This window comes from Trachemys scripta, chromosome 13 (assembly GCF_013100865.1).
Source record: "Trachemys scripta elegans isolate TJP31775 chromosome 13, CAS_Tse_1.0, whole genome shotgun sequence".
NCBI lineage: Eukaryota > Metazoa > Chordata > Testudines > Emydidae > Trachemys > Trachemys scripta.
In genome coordinates this window covers 5944042-5965855 of record NC_048310.1, presented here as the reverse complement: position 1 = coordinate 5965855, position 21814 = coordinate 5944042, and the positions used below count along the sequence as shown (strand labels likewise).

Sequence of the window (21814 nt, the reverse complement as noted above, 5' to 3'; positions counted from 1 at the left end):
CAGCCTGGAATATCTCGTTCAGGAGGTTGAAGCTCCTAGGCAAGAACAGTGCGGAGAGCAGCTACAAACAGGCCCCAGCGGAGACTGGCTGGTCAGGGTGTGGGATCCTTCTGCCTGTCCACAGAGATCCCTGGAGGGCTCCTCACAACCCCAAGAGTGGGGCAGCTGGGGCACCAAGAGCTGCCAGAGTTGGGCTTGGCCTGCAGGGGGCAGCACTGACCCCAAGTTTTCAAACCAACCTTCTTTTAATTTAAAAAAGGGCTTTTTCCCCCCTTCCCCAAACGAAAAATCCCATGAACCATTGTCTTTGCCATGGACAGTTTCTGCATGGCTATCGTCAATCTCACGTGCTGTAACCCCGTGTTTCAGCCAATGGGAACTACCAATCATTGTTTTGATTTATTTATTTTTTTAATCAAACCCTTTTCCCTAGGAAAAGCCAGCTCTGTCCAGAAGCTCCCCATTCAGCATGTAGTCCGCTAGACCCTCTCTAGGGAGAGGCCATTTTAACTCTCCATACACTGTCAGCGAATTCTCTCCTGTTTGCTTGTTTAAAATGGTGGTGGAAATGGGATGTAAATCTCTTCCAAAGAGGGGGGTCGGAAGGGAAGAGTTAGTTGGCTCCAGATCTAGACTCTGGCAGGAATTTCCCTCCCTACCACAATCTGTGCTCTGTGGATGCGCTGTTCCTCAGTGACTGTCTCAACTGGTATCTCCCTCCCCCACACGCGCGCACCCGTCCCCTGGAGAAGCACCGCGGCTGACATACGCTTTAGTCTTCTGTGGTCACAGCTGGTGCCTGGAAAATGTCTTCTTGCGAGGCATCGGTCACCTCTTTGGAAGCCTTTCTTGCGAGGTTTGGTGCGAGCTGTGGCTGGCCGTGGCAATGAGATTACTTGTCGCTCACTTTGGCAGGCTCTTGAGAATTGCTCTGTCCCTCTGTGAGTTAACTTCTCACGCACACAGCCCCCCTTGAGAAAAGGCCAGGCCCACGGCACAGGTCTGGTCAAGATGATGGATGGGCTGCATTTATTCTTGCTGATAAACCGTTACGACAAAGTCATCCTGGTTCTGTCCCCAAGCTGCAGTTTGGCACAAGGCTTAAGGTTTGCTTTTCCCACTGCTCCGGCTGTCTCCCAGGCTTGTGCATGCCTGACTCTCTTTTCCCCCAGTCCCTTCCAAACACCTTGGTGTAATTATAACACAAAGCCCAGTTCCCTGGTGCCGGAATGTGGCCATTCACGCGCGGGACGCGAGCTGCCATCTCTCCTGTTCCGTTCATCTCATTAACGCAGACCCTGGCAGGGCTATGTCACCGCAGCACCAGGCTTTAGAAGTGCGCTGATGAACAGACCTGTGATCTCTTTTGAAATCCTAGCTGGAGCTTCCTACTTGCTGGGCTTAATTTCTGAATCCACCGCTGTCCGTGGTGCAGAGACCAAGCCAAGCTTGTTCCGCCCTGTTGTCTCTCGCTGTGCGCCCCCCCTGCCCATTTCACTAACCCTCAGCACAGATGTACTGGGGGGGAGCATGTCCCCCTCCCCACTAGAATTTCTTCTCTCTGCCCTTTGCTCTGTAGTACTCTTGATCAGACGCGTGACGTTGTGATCAGCCTGGCCAGTTCCATAGGATGACAGATCTTCCAGACACTGCACAAGCTTTTATTAGTCTGCTTGGAAGCTCTGTCTGCCCTTGCAGAATATGCCACGGGCTTCCTGTAGGATCTCGGGGACATCGAGGAAGGAATGGCCCCAGGATCAGAGCAGCACGCCTGGGATTCGCCGGCTCCTGCCGACGAGCACAGTCCGTTGTTGCCTCCCGTTCTTCAGCACGGGTCCAGATTCTAAAGGGGCCCTTGGCGCTTCGTAGACTGGCAAACCTACAGATCCCTGCCCCCAGGAACCTACACCGGACTAGACCCGGGGGAATGGTGCAGAAATGGCTCCCCAATGCTCATTCACCTTTTCAAGGGCCGTGCTGTGGCTGTCTCGGCCGCTGGTGTTCTTGCTCTCCGAGAGCAGCCAGGGGGTGAGGTGGCTGGCAGGATGTGCGCTGAGTCCTCACACCGGACTGCCACAGATGCAGGGACCAGCCAGAGAGACACACCAAGGAACGTACCCGGCATTGGTGTGTCCCAAAAGGGAGCCAGGGGACCGGTGGGTGGGAGCTTCTTCTGCAGGTTTTCCCCTCCTGCTCTATTAAAATGCCCCAGGCAGGGCTGCAGTACAGGGCAAGCCACCCGGAATTCCCAAAGGGCTCGGTGATCGCCACCCAGCTCCCAGTGAGGGTGCCACAGTGCGTCCCCGCAGCAGGACTCTCAGCAGCACACGTCCCGTTCACCGCGTCAGGCCTCTCTGCACACTTGGGAGCATCGGCCGCCCCGGCCCTGCAAATACACAATTGCCAGAGTTACGTGCATCCAAGCAGGGAACTGAACCAGTGCCGTGTGACCTGCGGCCAGGCCGAACTGTTCCCGGTTCAAACAGCAACTGCTGGATCCTCGCAGTGAAGTTTGTGGACAATGTGGTTTTTCCGTTGGACGTTTGTCCAGTAGCTGCCAGTGCACCCAAACTCCTGGGAGCTGAGCCAGGCAATTCACACACAAAATCAACGGCCAAAGTCAACAAAGAGATTGTTCGCTGCTAATAGTTCGCCCCGTTCTGGCCCGGGGGAGGGTAGGAGGCGCATGTATGACTGTAGAAGAACTTGCGATGCTTTGGTAACGTACTCTTCTTGTCTCGTCTATGGAATGTCATGGTCCATATTTTCAAGCGAATGCGTGCGTAACTGCCAGCTGAAGTTGCACATCCACCTACTGTTGTTGTGTGTCCGTTGTCATGGGGCATGTCTCTGACCGTGCAGGGCTTCTCCTCCGGTCCGAGGGAGCCGAGGGAGCCGGTGTCGAAAGGTTCCTGGACAGAGGGATGGCCTAACAAAGATCACGGGCGCTATACAAAGATCGATCTAAACTGCAAGCCGGGTTTCTGCACACAACTAGCACAAACACAGAGTTTGGAACCCAGTTGCCACTGGAAAATAAAAGAGCCAGACGCACAACAGTGATGCCTTCCAGGAGGGCAGTCGTGGGGTCTCAGTTCCCAGGGGGCTGAAGGGACGCGGACCTTTTGGCTCAGGCTTGGTGTCCTACCTGAGAGGGTGCAGGGATGCAGAACAGCTTTGTGCCTGTGGGTTGCAAATGCTAATCCTGACCCTGCCACTGACTCAGAGGGTGACCTCGGTTATGTCACTTCTCTACCTCAGTTTCCCCAGGACTAATATTGAGATGACACCCTTGACCTGCCCACGTCGGAGTGCGATGTCCGAGGCTTTATGTAGAGTGTTTGGAAATCACGGCGCTTCGTGGATGGACAGTGCAATGAGTGCTGTACGGTATCATAAACACACGCGGGGGAGGGCTAGAGACTGTCTGTAGCAGTCACCTGCTTTAATGAACCAAGCCAGGCTCCCTGGCTGTGAGTTACCAGTGTGAGTTGGGGGCCTGTGGCTGTCGCGGTCCCAGTGGGTCCTCGTGTGCCTGGCCAGACTCTGCCCGCTTTAGTGCACTGGCAGAGCCACCTGCCCGGCTCGCGTGGTACCCAAGGTGCCTTTCTGCTGTGGTGGGGAGTGATGCTGGGAACCCAGGAAGAGCCAAGCGCTGCACTGGGCATGGGGTGAGGAGCAGCACAGAATTGCCGCTGGGGGGTGGATAGGAACATCCCAGGGAGTCACAGATGGCTGCATCAACCAGTCAGGGGGCAGCCCTGGTGACTCCAAGGAGACCGTGTTCCACTCTCCTCTCTGGAAGATGCATCTGCAGCTCTGGCCATTAGGGGAAGGGCGGTGGTACAAAGTGGGAGCAGACTGGCAGACCTGGCATAAAGCCAGTGCCTCCAGGCCCCTGTCCCAAGTGGGCTGCATTCAGCCCACTCATTATTTTATCTGCATGGTGCCCGCCGTCTGCCAGGAGCTTACGGGCTCTGGGGGCTGCCAGCCTAAGAAGTATCTGCCTCTCTCCATGGACTGGGAGGACCAGGGGAAAAGCCAGCTTGGAAGTGGGGTGCAGAGCGGTGGATAAGCTAGCAGGAATGGCTTGGCTTTCCCCCACCCCAGCCTCCTCTGACCCAGACATGCTGCTGGGAGCAGATGTCCTTGCTGCGGGATTGGGAGCCCGGGTGAAACCTGCCCAGTGAGCCGTCCCGACGCTTGACTCGCCCTGGCAGTGCCGTCTGTGTCTCACGGCCCAGGCTGGCTCACTGGGAGCTCAGCGACTCCTCCGCGGGGAGGCGGATTCCCAGCTTACAGAGACAGCACCCTCTCCAGCAGGACGGGCTGAGGCGACAGCTGTGCCCTCCATGGATTTCCCTCCCAGCCTTGGCCCGACGCTGCGGGGGCTTGGCCAGGCCCCACCGTATCTTCAGAAGCTGGGAGGGGGCGGTGGGATCGTCCAGAACTTTAAGGTTCTTGCAAGAAATATTGGGACAAAGAGTCTTGGCTGTGTCTTTCTCTCTCTCTCTCTTTTTTTTTAGCTCCGGCCCTGTTTATCTTTGCCGAATTAAATCCTTGATTAACCCTTATCTCTCCATTTCAGCAGCTATCTCTCCTTTGGCGCCGTATGTCCAGACACCCGGTACAGGATGATTGATTCCTTAAAGATACGCGCGGCTTTTCGGATACTTCATTTATTGTCTAAATATTTTTGCTCCCATTTCAGCAGCTCCCTTATCGAGCCGCGTTGATGATTTCCAGCCCTGCTTTTCTCTGCCGCTCGCCTCCCTTCCTATCTCTGCCCAGAGAACTGAGGAAGGAATCGCAGCTCCATCCCTGATAGTGACTATCGCCCTTCAGTCGATTTTCCTTTGTTGTTTTTGAGGAGGGGGGAGGAAGAACAAGGCACGGCCTCCCCGGAGCGTCTGGTTACAGGCTGCCATCCTGCCCGGGGACAAGCCACGGGGCGCATGCTCCGGGCCTGGCTTGTCTGTCTCGCTCTGATTGTTGGGCCCGACCTGCGGGGAGGCTGCTGGGGGGACGTCACGCTTGGCTGGAGCGTAGTTCTGAGCTGCCTTGGGAACTCCAGGCCAGCCAAGTTTCTGGGGCAGGCTGCACTGGCTGCTGGGGTAAACATGGGTGCCCCCAGTGCTTACAGTGACATCCAAACAGCAAGTGCTCTTCAGAGGGACTCCCTGCTCCCGTCACCTTGCTGTTGTAGATGCACCACAAGCCATCTCCACTGTTATTGTCGCTGGCCGTGGCCGTCCGCTCAAGCCATGCGAAGGGCAGCCTGGGCCAGCCCAACTTTCCACCTAATAATACTAACCGTGAGCTGTGCTGCGGACACAGCGCTTCTTGTCTGTTGATCTCCAGCCGCCGTAAAAAGGAGGCCGGCGTCAGCTGTAAAATGGGGGAAACTGAGGCACAGAATGGGGCAGTGACTTGTCCAGAATCGGACGGTGGCAGTGCTGGGATTAGAACCCAGTTCTCCGGAGTCCCAGGCCAGTGCTCGAGCCACTAGGAGACACTGCCTCCCCTCAGGCGCTAACTGGGCAGGGCTCCCCTCTCCCTTAGCAGGACAAAGCAAAGTCCTGCTACCTTGTCATTGCCACGTAACCAGCCCCCCTGGAGAGGAACCTGGCTAGGGAGGGGTGGCCCGCTACCCCCATAGATAAAAGCCCTGACATGTCTCCACTGCTGGAGTTACTCCTCTGCCTGGGACACAAGGAATCCAGGAGTCCCACTCTGCTTATGAGCCCTGCAGGGCCGGCTCATGGGCCACCGCCATTCAGGCAAGATACCATCCAGCCGTCTGAGTCTGGCAGGGGGTTGGACCCAAGCCTGGGTTCTGCTCCCCGCCCAGGCAATGTTGCTGGCCCTATTGTGCTAAGGGGTGCGCATAGGGGTGTTGTGACTATTCCTTGCCCATTCTCTGCAGTGCTGTCAGAGCCAGCCTGGACCGGTGCCTGTGAACCACAGAGCTGCCCGGCCCAGCTCCAGGGGCTTACCAGGCTGCTTGCTGTAACAGGGCGTGGGCTTGCCTTGCCTGCATCCTTCTTCTCCTCTCCTTCCCCCACCCAGGTGTCTCCCTGCCCCAAAGCCCTGCACAGCCCCGGCCCAAAGTTAATGGCTAACTCCTCTCCCTGCCCCCCCGGCGTGCCTGCCGGTGTCTGAGTGGCGGAGCGAGGGGTCGGCGCTGCCCCAGATAAAGCTCTGCGAGCGAGCGGATGCTGCGCAGATAGGGTTTCTGATGGTTATCGGGGCCGGTTCAGAATCGAGACACTGACCTCATTGTTAAGAGAAAAACAAGGAGGGTTGTGAGAGCCACCGGGCAGCTGGGGGGGGACCGAGGCACAGCATGGCCCTGTGATGGGGGTGGGGTCACCAGTTGTCCCAATTTTATAGGGATAGTCCCGATATTTGGGGCTTTTTTCTTATATGGGCTCCTATTACCCCCCACCCCCCTCCTCATTATTCACCCTTGCTACCTGCTCAGCCTAGACGCGGGGCATGTGAAGGTGGAGCCATGCCAGGCAGCCAGCGCTCATCAGGCAGAGGGGACGGGCGGCTTCGCTCCTCCCCGATCCTTCCCCAGCATTGTGCCAGGACACAAAGGGAGACTGGGCCTGGGCTGAGCCCTGCTGAATTTGGGGAGATGGGGGTGCAGGAGAGGGACGAGCCATTTAGACCAAACCAGTGTAAATGTGGGGGCAGGGGGATTTCTCACAGGCAGGGGCTGCTCCTTGAACTAGCCCGTTCCCCTCCGTTGTGTATGCGCATGGCTGTTGCTTGCTCCCTCGGCAGCACTGGGCGGGGGGGTCACTTTATGTGGGACCATGGGGAATGGTTTGTTATTGTAGGGTTACTTGGGAGCTGGGGTTGGAGGGTCACTGGGCCGGGCCGTAGGGGATGGTTCAGGGTCGCTGGGCTGGGCCACGGGGGTCAGTTTGGGGTCGCTAGGCTGGGCCACGGGGGACGGTTTGGGGTCAGAGGGTCACAGAGCCAATTTGGGGTAGGAGGGTGGCCCAGGCCACGGAGGCCAATTTGCGGTAGGAGGGGGGCTGGGCTGGGCTGGGTCGTGGAGGCCAGTTTGGGGTTGCTGGGCTGGGCTTCAGGGGTCAGTTTGCGGTTGAAGGGTCGCAGAGCTGGGCCACGGGGGCTGGTTTGGGGTCATTGGGCTGGGCCGGGGGGCCGGTTTGGGGTTGGATGGTCGCTGGTTTGGATCAGAGGGTTCCTGGGCTGGGCCATGGGGGCCGGTTTGGGATTGGAGGGTTGCTGAGCCGGGCTGTGGGGGCCAATGTGAGGTCAGAGGGTCACTGGGGCCCATTTGGGATCAGAGGGTCACTGCGTTGGGCTGCGGGAGCCGGTGTGGGGTCGGAGGATCATTGGACTGAGCCATGAGGGCTGGTTTGGGGTCTCTGGGCTGGGCCGCAGGGGCCGGTTGGGATCAGAGGGTCTCTGGGCCGGGCCGTGGGGACTGGTTTGGGGTCTCTGGGCCGGGTTGGGGAGGCTGGTTTGGGGTCACTGGGCCGGGCCGCAGGGGCCGGTTGGGATCAGAGGGGCTCTGGGCTGGGTGATGGGGGCTGGTTTGGGGTCTCTGGGCCGAGCCGCAGGGGCCGGTTGGATCAGAGGGTCTCTGGGCCGGGCCGTGAGGACCTGTTTGGGGTCGGACGGTCATTGGGCTGTTGTGGCAGTAGAGGGCTTTGCTCGGGTGGCCTGGGCCATGGCGGAGCTCACGGGGGCTGGGCAATGGAGGGAGGCTTGTGCGGCAGGAGCAGGTTGGATGCTGGGGGGCTCCATACAGAGCAGTAACTCCAAGGACCCTACGTCCCAGCAGGTGGTGGGTTGGGGCACTTGGGGGCTGTCAACAACCCCCCACCCGCCCGGGACAATCGCAGAATGCAGCTCATGGGACGCCAGCGCACGCGCTCCTCCTCCTCCCAGAGCGACTCTGCTAGGCACAACGCCAATCTTTTTCTGCCCAGGAGACAATTCCTCCTCCCCCGCAGATGCAGCCAGAACTCCTGTATCTGGGGCGAATGTTTAACCCTTCCAAACACCTGCCCGGCACAGGGGCAGGCAGGTGGCTCCCCCAGGGGCAGGCCGGACTCGCTTCCTCCTGGGCACCAATGATGGGGATTGCCTCTAGTTTGGGGGAGGGGGCAGGAAAAGCCAGTGGGAGTATTTGCAGCTAACTGGGATCGCTGCTCTGGGACAGATGAGCACATTCCATTGCCCAATACTGGAGGGGAGGGTGAACCCCCCTCATTTCCACAGCCTCACCCCCGCCTCTGACCTTGGATATTATTAAATATATACAAAAAATTAGGATCCTTTCTGCACCATCAGCAAAAAGTGTGTGTGTGTGTGTGTGTGTGTGTGTGTGTTTATCACGCTAGGAGCACTCTGCTCCGTGCGGCGATAAGGCCTAAACCGCCCAAGCCTGTCAGTCGGAGTGTGAGGGTTTAGAAATATTGGGACGAATAATTAGATTTCATATCGTTACCGCAGCAGCCATCGAAGGATCAGGCAGATTTATTTTTTTTCCCTCCTCTGCTCATTAATATTCATTAGAGACGCACGAAGGCAGAGCTGGTCTGAAGCCAGACACGAGCGGGGAGTGGGAGGCAGATGCTGCCGTAGCCCTGACGCTTTGCCAGAGGGGTGCATCCCGGCTGCTGGGGCCTCTTCCTTTCCCCGAGGCCCTTCCAGACAAGCTCCCCTTCTCTTTGTAAGCCCCACAGCCTTCCCCAAAGGACACAACTCCTATGGTGTGTGTTGGTGCTTTCCCCCTTGTGCATTGTCTGGGTGCTCACGTCGCCGGTGGCACAGCTTGGGAGCCAGCCAAGCTGGTCCGGGCCAATGCCACGAACCGGTCCCCTGGGAGAAGCTGGTGTGTAACTGGTGGGGTGAATAAAACTGGACTGGAAACTTTTGGATCATTGGAGATGGGACTTCCCTGTGTCCCTCTGTCCATGCTTGACCCTGCTTTAACCCCACTGTCATGGGTGGGAGGGGGCTCCTCGGAAAACTGCCGAGATAGTTGTTCATTTTTGTATTATTGTAACGGCTGGGAGCCCCGATCCTGGAGCAGACCCCCAGTGTGCCGGGCGCTGTACAAACACAGTCCCTGCTCCGAAAGCATTGCCTATAGCAGCACGACGCTATGGGCCGGAGCCTGCTGCCTTCAGTCAGTCCATAAACTCCTAGATTCCAAAGCCAGAAGGAACCATTGTGCTCATCTCTGATCTCCTGTATAGCCCAGGCCAGAGAACAGCCCCCAAATAATTCCCAGAGCAGAGCTTTTAGGGAAACATCCCATCTCAATTTAAAAACTGCCAGTGATGGAGAATCCACTGCGACCCTTGGTAAATTACTCTCACTACTAAAAACGTACATTTCCAGTCTGAATTGGTCTGGCTTCAACTCCCAGCCACTGGATTGCGTTAGCCCTTTCTCGGCTAGGTTAAATATTTGTTCCCCGTGTAGGTCCCGTGATCAAGTCACCCTTTCACCATCTCTTTGTTAAGCTACACAGATGGAGACGTGTTCTGCAGGCACCCGGCACCCTGTGAAGTGCTGGCCTGGCTCTGCTGCTCCCCCCAAGGGCACACGGCCTGTCCCCAGTGACAGCAGCTCATGGGGCTGTGATGAAGGGGCGCGTGAGGATGGTGCTCAGTGGGTCTCCCAGCTTGGCCATTGCCCCAAGAGCTAGAGTCTTAGCTGAGCTGTTTTGGGGGGTTGGCTTTGAGGCCAGCCTCCCTCTGCGCTCTTCAGATTGTCTGGGGGGGCCCATAGGGGCAGCTGGAAAACGCAGGCTCCCCTTGTGCAAACCCTCCATGGCGTGGGCTCCAGCCCTTGGAGAGGCACTCTCTCTCCTCGCGGTCTGGCCATGGCAGATGTGATCAGCCAGGCCCCTCACTCAGGACTCCTCTCCCCAACCCCCCGGCAGAGCCATTGGTTATCGGCCGGCAGGGCCCAGTGGAGGCGAGGCCCGTCTCTCCGCCTTCCAGAAGGGCATGGTGGGGCTCTGGTGGGTTGGGGGGTCCCGCGTGTCCTGTTGGGCCTTTTCCTGTGCACAGAGGCGGTGTCTTGGGCGTGTTTAGTCAGCGAAGGGTCAGCGTGACCCAACCACGTCTCCCCCATGCCCGTGATGGCAGGGGGCAGGTTCTACAAGGCAGACGGCTGCCCCCTGTCACGGCAGTGGGGGGCAGCATCGGGCCCCAGTGCTTCATGGTCTGCTATTGCCACCACGTGGCCTGTGCAAACGTTTTCTCGCCCCCATGGGATTCCCGAGGCTGTGGCAGTGCGTGGCACGTGAACCCGGGGCCCGGCGCTGTCTCCGCAGGCATGTGGAGTGCTCTGTGCTGCCCACCCTGCTGGCAGATGCCTTCTGGCATCCTGCTAACACCAGGACAAGCAAAGACAGTCCCTCCCTTCTCCGCCCCCCCTTCTCTTCCTCCCTGCCCCCGTCACTGGCGCTACGCCGAGGCCAGGGGTGATACGAGTGTTTCCTGCGCAGGGGGCACGCGGGATTGTTAGACCCTGAGTTAAGCAGGAGAGGAAATAACATCTTGTCAGCACGAGTGCAGAGCACGCCAGCAGCGCGTGGTGCCGGAGGGGCGGCTAGCCAGCGGCCTGGACGCACGCTGCAGTATTGCTGATGCCCGTAATGGCAATGGGCCAGGGGGAGGGGCTGATCTGAATCCATGTGTAGCAGCTTGGTCATGCACAGACATAGATGAAGCGTTTCGATGCCCCGGGCTCACCTCACAGGACAGTCAGCAGGGCTGGCTCTGGGGAACGGCGCCGAGGTCGCTCAAAGGGGAGGGGTTCCCCAGCCGCTCTGTGGGGAGGGCGCTGCTGGGAGCTGTTCCAGGACTGCGGAGAGGGGGGGCCGAGAGGAGCCCACCTCCCTCTGAGCAGAACGAGGGTGCAGGTGGGGGAGTTGGGGTGGGGGCTCCACCCTTCGGTGCTGGGGCTGTCCTGATCCAGTGCCCTGAGACTGGTGTGACAGGAGAGGACCCCGTGGGCTCTCAGACCCCGCACATCTGTCCCTGTTTGATGCTGCAGCGACGGCCGATGCAAATGCTGCACTGTTGCTGAGTGGTGACCTGGGCTGGTGCCTGGCTGCATCTTCCGTACCCAGAATGGCTTCGCACCCAGCTACTCGGGGCAGGGCGGGGAGGGGGTCCCGAAGGTCTGGGGAACGGAGGGGCCTGGGTCAGGAGTGACTCTCGGGAGTCAGTGCGATTCGGCCGCCAGACAAGATGAGCTCAGTGGGGGGTAGCGTGTATGCGACAGCTCATCCTAGGGCCGAGTTCTGCAGCAAGCGGCACGTACGCTGGGGACGCAGGGGTGTCCTGTGTGTGCATGTATCCAAGCATGCACATACCCTACCGTAAATACCCACGGAGACGTTGAAATGTTTGATACAAACGAGTCCAATTTTGAGTGGGTCGGCTAGGCAAGTCAGTGCCCCCTCCCGACCATCTCTTCCCCCAGCCTGTCTCCTCTTTATCCACCTCCAAGGTGTGGCCTTGTCCTGCTGCTCTGCACCCCTGGGGGGGTGTTCCAGTAATGCCTGCAGAGCTCTCCAGCTCCTTATGCTGGCCTGGCCAGCAGCTTTTTCTCGCCCACATCAATCCCCGTAGAGCCCATGAGGGCCTCTTCGCACGCCTCGGCACCCCAGGAGGATGTGTGACAGCAGCGTCCACGTACAGAATGGGGGTGGGACTTATACAGCCCTGCAGTCCCCAGATCCTGCCAATCTCAACACGAGACCTATGTCCAGGAGGAGCTCAACTCCTAGGGCTCTCCCCTCCTTCCGTGTGTCCCCCACCCCCAGGACCTCCACGGCTGGGCTCTTACCACTGGGGCACAGGCGAGTGGGTACCCCAGAGAGGTAGCTGGCTCAGGGCTTTTTTTGCCCCATGCTGGGATGGGTCAGCGACAGCCCTGCATTCATTCACGTCTTCTCTGCTGTGTTTCCACTGTTGGCAGAGTCCGCCTGTGACGCTGATGCTGGGGGACGAGCGCTGCTGGCTGTCCAGGCTGCCGCTGGTGTCCGGAGAAGCCGACGCCAACTCGGTGATCTACAGGAAGGGTTGGTATTATACTCGCTGTGTAGAAAGCCACCTGGCCTCTTCTCACACCTACCACATCCTGTCCGCTGGGGACCTTTCGCGTTTAAAGGGCCAGCGTCACCCTGACAATCCGATTTATTCCCCCCACAAACACGCTCCTTCAGGCCAGGCTCTTAAGCCTGGCAGAAAATAATTACGGCTATGGCTCATCACGTTCTGCCCGTCGCTTGGCTCAGGCAGGCAAATGAGCCCCCGTCAGTTTCACGCTCTGGTTCTGGTCAGTTTCACTGGCTGGTTCCCTGCTCCAGTCCACGCTCTGTGCCTGCAGGTTCCGGCTCGCTGCAGGAGAGCATCAGGGGCAGAAAGCGGGCTGTGATCGGAACTATTGATCCGTGCTAACGCAGCCCGGCTCACTAGGCTGTGTCCCCAAAAGCCCAGCCTGGGCTGTGAGCGGCCCCAATGCGGCATCCAGCATGGGCAGAGAGCACGGCTCACTTCTGCCTAGGACGTGGGTGTGTCGTGCCAGCCACATGGCCGCTGTCCTCTTTACAGAGCCAGGGAGCTCGGTGACAAGTGGGCTGAGCACGGCTGGGAGGGAAGGCGGCTGGGATGGGAGGGGACAGAGTTATTAGCTCCCATCTAGTCACCGTCCCATCTCTCCCCTCTGCCCTACCTCAGTCTCCCCCACCCTCTGTATTCTCCACTCCACAGCTAGAAGTCCTGGGGCAACTGTTCCCCGGCCTCCTGGCGGCAAGGAACTGTTCCCCTGGAGAGAGCCCCGCCTGGTGGCTCCCTGGCGTTAATGCCACCCCTCGTTTGCAAGCACTAGCCCGGGCCATCAGTCCATTAGAGGCTGGGCAGGGAGAGGTCCAGCCTAAAGTGTGAATAGGCCACTAAAATCAGCATAGCCTCCACACGTGCTGACACTGCCACCTCCAGGCAATTGTGGGTATTACAAGCTACTGTACAAAGGCAGCCGAAACCCTTGGCGTCTGTAAGCTCACCTCTCAATGCTCGGCAATTTGTCTTGGGCGGACGGGATGAGAGCGTAGAACTGTTTTTCCAGAGTCTGTGCTATATGCTGGGGAGGCAGCTGTTTTGCACCTTTAAAACAATCTGGCATTTCTTGTTTGCATGTCGTTATCCAGAAGGCTTTGCAGCCCCCAGCTCCTGCTTCATGGGCTCGCTGGCATTGCAGCTCTGAGCGCACAGAGCCGGAGCAGCTTTGAGGGGTCCCCACTCTGTCAGACTCAGGCAGCCCCTGCAGGCACACTTGCTAAAAGAAGCTTGTTGGGGGCATCCATCCTCATGCTTCAGGGCATAAGTAGATCATCAGTTGGGGTCAGGAAGAAGTGTCTTCCCCTTGCATAGTGCTGCACGGTGAGGTGCTACATGTGCTGGATTTACCCTTTCCTCTGGGGCATCCATTGTGTGCTACATTGGCCAGGCTTTCAAGGTCATTGCACCATTGATCTGTCCCTAGATGGAGAGGTTTTCTCTTTGCCCGTCCCCTCCCGGCACTGAGGCAGAGGACACTGGGGCGGGGAGATGATACTCAGGGCTCCTGTAACCGAAGCTTTGCCTTCTAGGTGAATTGATCTGGTGCAAAACCACCCAGGCCATTGTGGAAAAGGAGCTGCTGAGTGCCTTCGTGATGGCCGAGCCGCAGGGCATCCCAAACCACACTGTGAAATCAGAGCCCGGAGACTCCACCTACCCAGCCATGCTGCATGCGGACATACAGCTTCTACCCCAGCAGGCGGGCATGGCCGCCATTCTGGCCACAGCTGTCGTTAACAGTAAGTCAGCAGCGGCCACCGGGCAACCCTGCGGGAAACGATCCGGCCGTCCTCCGCCTGGCTCCCGGCAGACACCCGCCTGCATCACAGAATTCACCATCGCTGGAGAGGGGCTGTGGAGGGATCAGGCTGGACCCTGCCCTCCAGCAATCCAGGGCAACGGATTATCTCCCAGCTTCATGCCATGAGCAGGGGCTGCTCTGGGTGCTGTTCCTAGCTCTGCCTCGGGCGACGCTTCCCCTAACTGGGCCTCAGTTTCCCAATCTCTAAAACTGGGTGGCACCTAGCTCCCGGGTCGGGGGTTGAATAGGGTCTGGGCAGGGCTCTGAGGCAGAGGGAGGATAGACAAGTGCAGCTCATGTGAAGTAACATTTATTTAACCCTTTCCACTAACTCCCATCAGAAGGAGCGTGTCCCCGGGAGACGCTTGGCCGTTCCCTAGACAGGATGCTCCATGACCCTGCTGGGCCCACCCTGGCCAGGATCTGCCCTGGGCTTGAGGGAGGGAACTTGTGATCACCCCGTTCTGCTCCCCTTGTTTGTCTAACGCGGTTTCCCCTGGCAGAGGATGTCTTCCCCTGCAAGGACTGCGGCATCTGGTACCGGAGCGAGCGGAACCTGCAGGCCCACCTCATGTACTACTGCGCCAGCCGCCAGAACTCCAGCTCGCCCTCGGTGGACGAGAAGCCCAAGGAGACCTACCCCAATGAGCGCGTCTGCCCCTTCCCGCAGTGCAAGAAGAGCTGCCCCAGCGCCAGCTCCCTGGAGATTCACATGCGCAGTCACAGCGGTAAGGGCGCCCCTGGGTGGCACAGAGCTCGAGGGTGTGTAGCTTCAATCCAGGCTGGGGGCTGGCTGGCTCGAGGGCGGGGGGCTGTGATGCTAGGGAAAGATTTTAGCCTCCAGATCGTTGTGGGCAGGATCAAAGCGCAGGTCTGCGGGCCATGAATCCTCCTGTGCCGCCTCCTGCTTTGTTCCCTAGCAGGGGGAGAGAGAGACTCATGTCAACCCATCACAGCCTGTGCTGTCACACATCCTCCCAGGCCTGTGGCTGGCGGTGGCTCTAGCCGTTCCCAGCCCTGGCTGGGCATGAGGGGTGAGGGGAAGAGGTGCCATTCTGGTGTTGCATGCCAAGCGTCCCAGAGCCTCGTGGAGCTGGGCGGAGACCGGTCATCCCCAGTCACAGAGGATTATGCTGAGATTTGGAAATTCTCTGCAAGCCAGAATTGTCCTCCTCCCCCTGGCATTGTGACTGCAGCCTCTGGTCGGGGTGAGGCCAGCCGGCCCGTGACCCCTCCGCGCCCCCAGGCACAGCTTCCCTTGGCACATGGAGCCAAACGAGCAGCAAGCCCATCACATCTGCCATGGGCAGGGTGGGGCTGCCCCCCCTGGGGAGCTGTCAATCATCTCTCTGGAGGTGCCCCACCACTGCACTGCCGTGTGTCCGTGTTTAAGACTGGGACCTCCCAGTCGTCCCCCTCAAAGCCCGGAGACCCGCGTGCCCACAGGACCCCCACTCCCATTCTCTCTCTGGCTGAGGGGGACTGCACTGCACTGGATTCTCGCTGCCGGGCATCCCGGGGGCCTGGGCGCGCAGGCTCTGATGGGGACAGGGAGCAGCACCTGTTCTCACGCCCGTCCCTCTGCCTTTCAGGAGAGAGGCCGTTCGTGTGCCTGATCTGCCTCTCCGCCTTCACCACAAAAGCCAACTGTGAGCGTCACCTGAAGGTGCACACGGACACTCTGAACGGTGGGTCCCTCGGCTGGGCTCTGGGTCACCGTGTCCCCTGTGGCTGGCTCGCCACGGCCCCCTCGCCACGCAGCAGGGAACTGCACGCAGAGGCTCTGCTTAACAACGGGCTGGGGAGGGAGAAGGAGCTGGGGGAGCCCAGCTTGGTGGGATCAGGGTGTCTCCCGGTCAGACCGGGACTCTCCCCAGCTGGAAATACGAACAGTGCAATTCCCCTGCCCCGGAGCTCTCGCCGTGCTGAGTGCTAGGGGGATGTCTCCACTGCTAGCTCGGAGCCACGGCTGGGAGCCTGGGTATGTGCGCAAGCGGCTGTGCCTTCACTGCTACTGGGACCCGAGCTAGCTCACCCCAAGCTAGCAGGCGCACCGCCATCACGCCCCCTAGCTGCAGCACGGCCAGACCCCCACGCGATCGCCTTCACAGCTCCTCCTCTCACTGTCGTCGTTCCTGTGACTGCAGGCGTCTGCCACAGCTGCGGCTTTATCTCCACCACTCGGGACATCCTGTACAGCCACTTGGTAACCAACCACATGATCTGCCAGCCAGGCTCCAAGGGCGAGGTGTACTCCCCTGGGCCCGGGCTGCCAGCTGCCAAGCCGCTGACGCCAGGTGAGTCCCCTCCAGCTGTGTCGCCCCTCTTGTGCTAGGCGCCTGGCATGGCGTGCCCAAGGGAGGCAGAGCTGGCCTTAGTCCGCCAGGGATGGGGAGCCCCGAGGCGTTGACGAGCGTCGTTGCCGATATTAAACTGCCTGGCCCATAGCCAGTCTGTTCCCCAGCCCTGCCCTGACTCGTCTGCCTGTGTCACCTGTAGCCAGAGCCACTGGAGCTTCTGGCTGTGGCTGGGGTTCCCAGGCTGGAATTGCCTCGTTTGCCCCGTGCCAGTGGGAACAAAGGGATCGAAATGATCTGTGATCACCCCAGATGGTGGGGGTTGTTTGTGTAGAACCCCTCTGAAATTGACAATGACGAGCGAAGCCAATGATCCGCACCGGGGGCCCTGGGAAATGGCCCCTACCCTTCCTTAGTGATTCCCTACAGAGGCTTCCAGGGCACAGGAGAGCTGGGCCTGGGGTCTCTGCTGCCAGGCTCGCAGGGCTCCAGTAACCTACTGCTGGCACAGGGGGCATTTGCCCCTACCCCGCCCCCACGTCCATGGGAACTCTGGCGCCCTGGGGCAGAGTTGGCGTTGGGGCAGGGCAGACGTTTGCCATCCAGAGAGGCGCGTCCTGTAGGCCCCCTGCTTGTGTCCCTCGCCAGGCAGAGCTGTCCGCTCCAGGCCCCCGGCTCTGCACTCGCTCCAGATGGGATCCAGCAGGGTGGGAGGGAGGAGAATCTCCCGGCTGTAAGAAACGCTGCCGCGTGGGCTGGACCTGTGGTTCCTGCCCGCTGAGGGGGCTTGGGTGGGGCACGGGGCCTGTTCTGCCTGGCCAGGCCCTGGGACCTGTGGGGGCTGGGGTCACACACTGATCCCTCCCATTCCTTCCCCGCTGACAGGTCCGAGCCAGCCGAGCGGGACCCCCATCCTGAAGTGCAGCCTCTGCGGCTCCGTGGCCGACAGCCTGGCCAGCCTCCGGCAGCACGTGGTACTGCATGGCCCACTGCCTGCTGTCCTTGGAGGGGCAGAGCCCACACCGGCCCTAGCACAGCCGGAGTCCCCTGCCAGCACCCCAGCGGACGAGATGGAGAACGGTGAGGCCAGGCCCCCGCACCCAGAAGGCTGCCCCTCAGCCTCATCTTCCTCGGGTGAGGCAGCACCACCCCTCAGGATCAAGGAGGAGCCCAAGGACAGCCCTGGAGGGGAGGCTGAGGCGGCCAAAGGCATCTCCCCGGCAGAGCCGGCTGCCAGCCCCACGTCGGAGCCGGAAGCCTCCTCTAGGGCCTCGTCCCCACGCAGCCTGCACTCGGTGAAGGTGAAGTCGGAGATCGTCAGCCCCACGCCGGGATCTAGCCCGGTGCCCAGTGAGCCGGGGGTGGGCACAGCCGGCGGCACCATCTTCCTGCCCCAGTACATGTTCGGCCACGAGGCCACTGTCGTGCCCCAGGCCTCCGAGATCCTGGCCAAGATGTCCGAACTGGTGCACAGCCGGCTCAAGCAGGGCCACGGCACGGTGCCCCCAGCCCTCTACCCCAGCACCCCGGTGCCCAAGGGCGCCACCTGCTTCGAGTGCGAGATCACCTTCAATAACATCAACAACTACTACGTGCACAAGCGCCTGTACTGCTCCAGCCGCCACCTGGCCGAGGACAGCCCGCCCGGCGCCCGCAAGGCCAAAGCCCCGCCCGCCCCCCTCAAGGGCCCGGCCACGCCCGGGGCTCTGCTCTCACCCCAGCCACCCGCTGCCGTCGAAGGCCAGGGGCCGCCCTCGCAGGAAGGGGAGGCTGAGAGGGACGCCAGCCCGCCTGCCCCTGCCGCGGAGGCCAAGCCGGAGATCAAGGTGGAGGAGGGCGGCGCCAAGGCAGGCTCCCCCGAGGCGGATGGGGCCAGCCGGGCCAGCGAGGACAGCCAAAGCCCCAGCAGTTCGGTGGACGACACGGACGACGACCCCAGCAAGACGGTGTGCGAGGCGTGCAACATCCGCTTCAGCCGCCACGAGACCTACATGGTGCACAAGCGCTTCTACTGCGCCTCGCGCCACGACCCGCCCCTGCGCCGGCCCAACGCCCCCAAGGTGCCCTTCCTGCACCAGCCCGTCCGCACCCGCAAGCGCCGCAAGCTCTACGAAATCCACACCACCGCCAGCCCTGCCCTGGGACCGGCCCACCACCTGGCGGAGCAGCTGGCAGGGGGCCTGGCCGGCGCCATGGACCCACTGGCAGGGGGCACCCGGCCCGAGGTCCCTCCCATGCTGTCCGCTCTCATCTCTGTGGCCAAGGTCCACGGCGCTGCCCCCTCCCCCAGCTCCAGCCCCGATGCCGACGGCCCCATTGACTTGAGCAAGAAGCCCCGGCTGCAGGGCGAGGTGCTGCCCGCATCACTGCTGCCCCTGGCGGACTACCACGAGTGCACAGCCTGCCGCGTCAGCTTCAACAGCCTAGACAGCTACCTGGCCCACAAGAAGTACTACTGCCCCGCCGTGCCCCTCCAGGCTGGCACCCTGGAGCAGCTGCACAAGATCAAGGGGCCCGTGCCACCCCCCTCGAAAGCCCGGGGCAGTGGTGCCCCTGAGAACCCGGATGCGCCGGGCGAGGAGCCCGACGGCATGCGGGTCAAGGTGGAGAAGGCGGTGCTGTCGGTGAGCCCTGGGGCCCTGGTGGCCAAACCCCTGGCCCTGCCAGCCACGTACCCCTGTGCCTCCGGCGTGGACTCCCTGCAGCGCTACGCCAGCGCCAAAGCCCTCCACCTCCCGGGGGCCAAGGTCCCGCTGGCCATCTGCCCCTACTGCCCACTCAATGGGGCCGTCAAGGGAGACCTGATTGAGCACTTCCGTAACGCCCACGGGCTCTTGGGAGCCAAGCCGGGGGCAGGCCCCGGACTGCCAGAGGCCGTGCTCCAAGCTGCCGCCAGGACTCCGGAGAGCAGCCTGCCGCCCCTGCCCGCGGCCTCCCCACCCCAGCCCCTCGCCAGGCTCCGCAAGGACAGCTTAAACGGCAAGGAGCCCGCCGCTCCCTCGGCCTCCAACGGCAGCCCCCTGCCTGCAGGCTCCCCCCGGCCCAGCCTGCCCGTCTCGCCCGCCGCCCCTTTGAACATATCACCGGTGCCCGAGGCTCTGAGAGAGCCTGGCCTCATGTCCGCCACCCCGCCCGGCTACACGGACAAGAGCGTGCAGACCGCGCCCAGCAAGGCCCTGCCCAGCCCCGTCCCCAACGGCAACCACAGATACTGTCGCCTCTGCAACATCAAGTTCAGCAGCCTGTCCACCTTCATCGCCCACAAGAAGTATTACTGCTCCTCCCATGCCGCCGAGCACGTCAAGTGAGCCCGGCCCCCACCCAGCTCGGCGGCCCTCACCCACCGCTCATGCCCCGCGGCCGCTGGCTCCGGCCTGGCGATGGATTCTAAAGCAGGACTTGCCCCAAGCCAGGGCCCTGCAGGAGGCAGGAATGGGGAGGCGGGGGGTGGAGGGCGGCTCTTCTGAAAGTGTCCACTGCAGCCGAGAGAGGGACACACCCAGCCTGCGCTGGAGCCATGCCCGCGGCTACACGCAGCCCCCGTATGTCACACAAGCTGGAGGGAGGGAGTGTTTCCTGGGACCGTATTTTTGAGCACCGGGTTGTATATGTCTAAAGGCAGCCCCCCCTCGCCCACCTTCTCCCCGACACACCCGCCCACAGCAGGGGTCTCGTTCTGACCCGGTGCTGGGTCTGCAGCGTGGGCTGCCTCCCTGCTCCCCAGAGCTGGTCGATGCGATTTTCTAGGATTGGGGGCAATTTTGCAGAAATTCAGTTCTCTCCTTCCCGCTCCCAGGCCTCGCTCCAGCCTCTCACAATCAGCATCCAACAGGCGGTTTGGCACTTTGGTTTGGAGATGGGGAAACTGAGGCACAGATTCTCTCCCCAGGTCATGCAGGAAGTTGGTAGACAGCCCAGCTCCCCTGACTCCCAGCCCTGCGCTGAGACCCCCTGGGCCAGGCTGGCTCGTAAACAGCCTGTTGGAATAGCAGGGGGGTGTTGGCAGCACAGGCCGAGGGGGTTTGAGCAGAAAACCCTACGCCAGCTTGTGTCTCTTGGGCCCAGAAATCCTTTAGGGGAGCACCAGCCTCATTCTCCCCTTTGCCAATCCCTTGGCTGCTGGCTGAGAGCCTTGCGCTGGCACCTTTAGCACATCACTGGGCATCCTCGGGTGCCAACTTCTTCCACAGCCACCTGAGTGCTCACCCAGTCCGTGTACAGCCTCGGTACCCGGGCTGTGGCCCTGGGCGCGGGGGCAGTTCTAGGGCACGCCCCCTTTCACGGTGGAATCCTGCTGCCCATGGGGCCCCCGTGGAGTTGGTGGAAGCTGTGCCCGGGCAGCACGGAGCTGTAGGCTGGGGCTGGAGGTATTGATGGCTCTTGGTGGGGCGAGGGCAGGCTGGGGAGAGCGCTAGGTTGGTTTCTCAGAGCTAGCAGGAGAGAACAGGAGTCTGGGCAAATATCCCCTTGGCCCCTCCCCACCTGTCTGCAGACTCCCTCCCTTCTGTAAGGGGCCCCCTGCACAGCATGGCCAAAGCAGTGGGGCCTGGATTCTCCTTTCTGGGGGCCGGGCAAGGGCATCCAAGGCTGGCGGCTCACAGACCCCGAGGCCCAGGCCCCATTCTTTGGAGCCACCCTCTGGGTCTTTTCTCCAGAGCTCCCTGCATCGTGTGTGCCCCTCTCTCATCCCCCATTGAGCCTGAGCCGACGGGGACTGGAACAAGAAACAAGACAGCACTGAAGATGAGAATGAAGCCTACACATATGTGTATAAGCGTGTACATAAATAAATATGTCTAATGAACCTGTGTCCCCGTGTGTGTCCAGAGGGGCTCGCACAGCATGCTCCTGGGTCGTGTGCGTTGCCGGAATCCTTTGGTGCCTGATCCACAGCGACAGAGGTCTGGGCAGGGCCTGGCTCTTGTGTTTTTAGCTGGGGTAGCCCCCGGTGTGTTGGCCAAGTGGGCAGCTGTCACACGGGCCTGTAGAAGTGCCCCGGGTGGTCTCCATACCTGGAGCAAGGCTGCCCTCAAACCCAGACGGGGGCTGTCTAACATGCCAGTTCTTTGCATGGCTATAGGTGTGGAGCGTTGGTCACGTGCCACTAACTCTTCAGCCATGTGACCTTAGGGTAAGAGGTGCTGGTTACCCCACAGCACTTGGCCCAAGACTCTGCCAGGATGGAGGAGGGGGGAGGACCTTAGAATCCTCCAAATGTGCCGGCAGAGCCCCAAAGCCGGGCGGGCAAAGCACCGTCTGAGTCCAGCTGGGATCTCCCCTCCTCCTCCAGCTGACTCCAGGGGTTAGCAGCATCGCCAGCGAGAACGCACGGTTTTCATTTTTGCAGCTACAGCTTTTTGGGGCCTGGGATCCCTTTTGCAGCACTCTCCGCCCTCAGGGCGGGTTTGATTGGGCGAGGGATTGCTGGGCTGGACGTCACCCCTTCCAAACCAGCTCACGTCCCTGCACAGCCTGCCAGGACTGGGCCAGAAGCCACCCTGGCTAGAATGCCCCTTCCACCAGCTATCTCTGCTCTTACCGTGGCCTGGGATGTGCCAGCTCAAGCCATCGTGCCCAGTAGC

General features: G+C 60.9%; 1 protein-coding gene across 5 annotated transcripts in view; it reads left to right on the top strand.

Moving 5' to 3' along the window:
• Window positions 1–21036, top strand: part of ZFPM1 (zinc finger protein, FOG family member 1) — a 131504-nt gene extending 110468 nt beyond the window's left edge. For 3 of the 5 annotated variants that reach the window (XM_034788125.1, XM_034788127.1, XM_034788126.1), the window contains 6 exons: window positions 11992–12094; window positions 13664–13873; window positions 14439–14663; window positions 15528–15623; window positions 16083–16232; window positions 17118–21036. In XM_034788125.1, coding sequence (XP_034644016.1) covers window positions 11992–12094; window positions 13664–13873; window positions 14439–14663; window positions 15528–15623; window positions 16083–16232; window positions 17118–19540 — 3207 coding nt within the window. In that variant the 3' untranslated portion in view covers window positions 19541–21036. Of the gene's footprint in view, window positions 1–528; window positions 12095–13663; window positions 13874–14438; window positions 14664–15527; window positions 15624–16082; window positions 16233–17117 lie in introns of those variants that run through there. The other 2 variants (XM_034788123.1, XM_034788122.1) reach the window with 2 other exon arrangements.
• The last annotated feature ends 778 nt before the right edge of the window (window positions 21037–21814 follow it).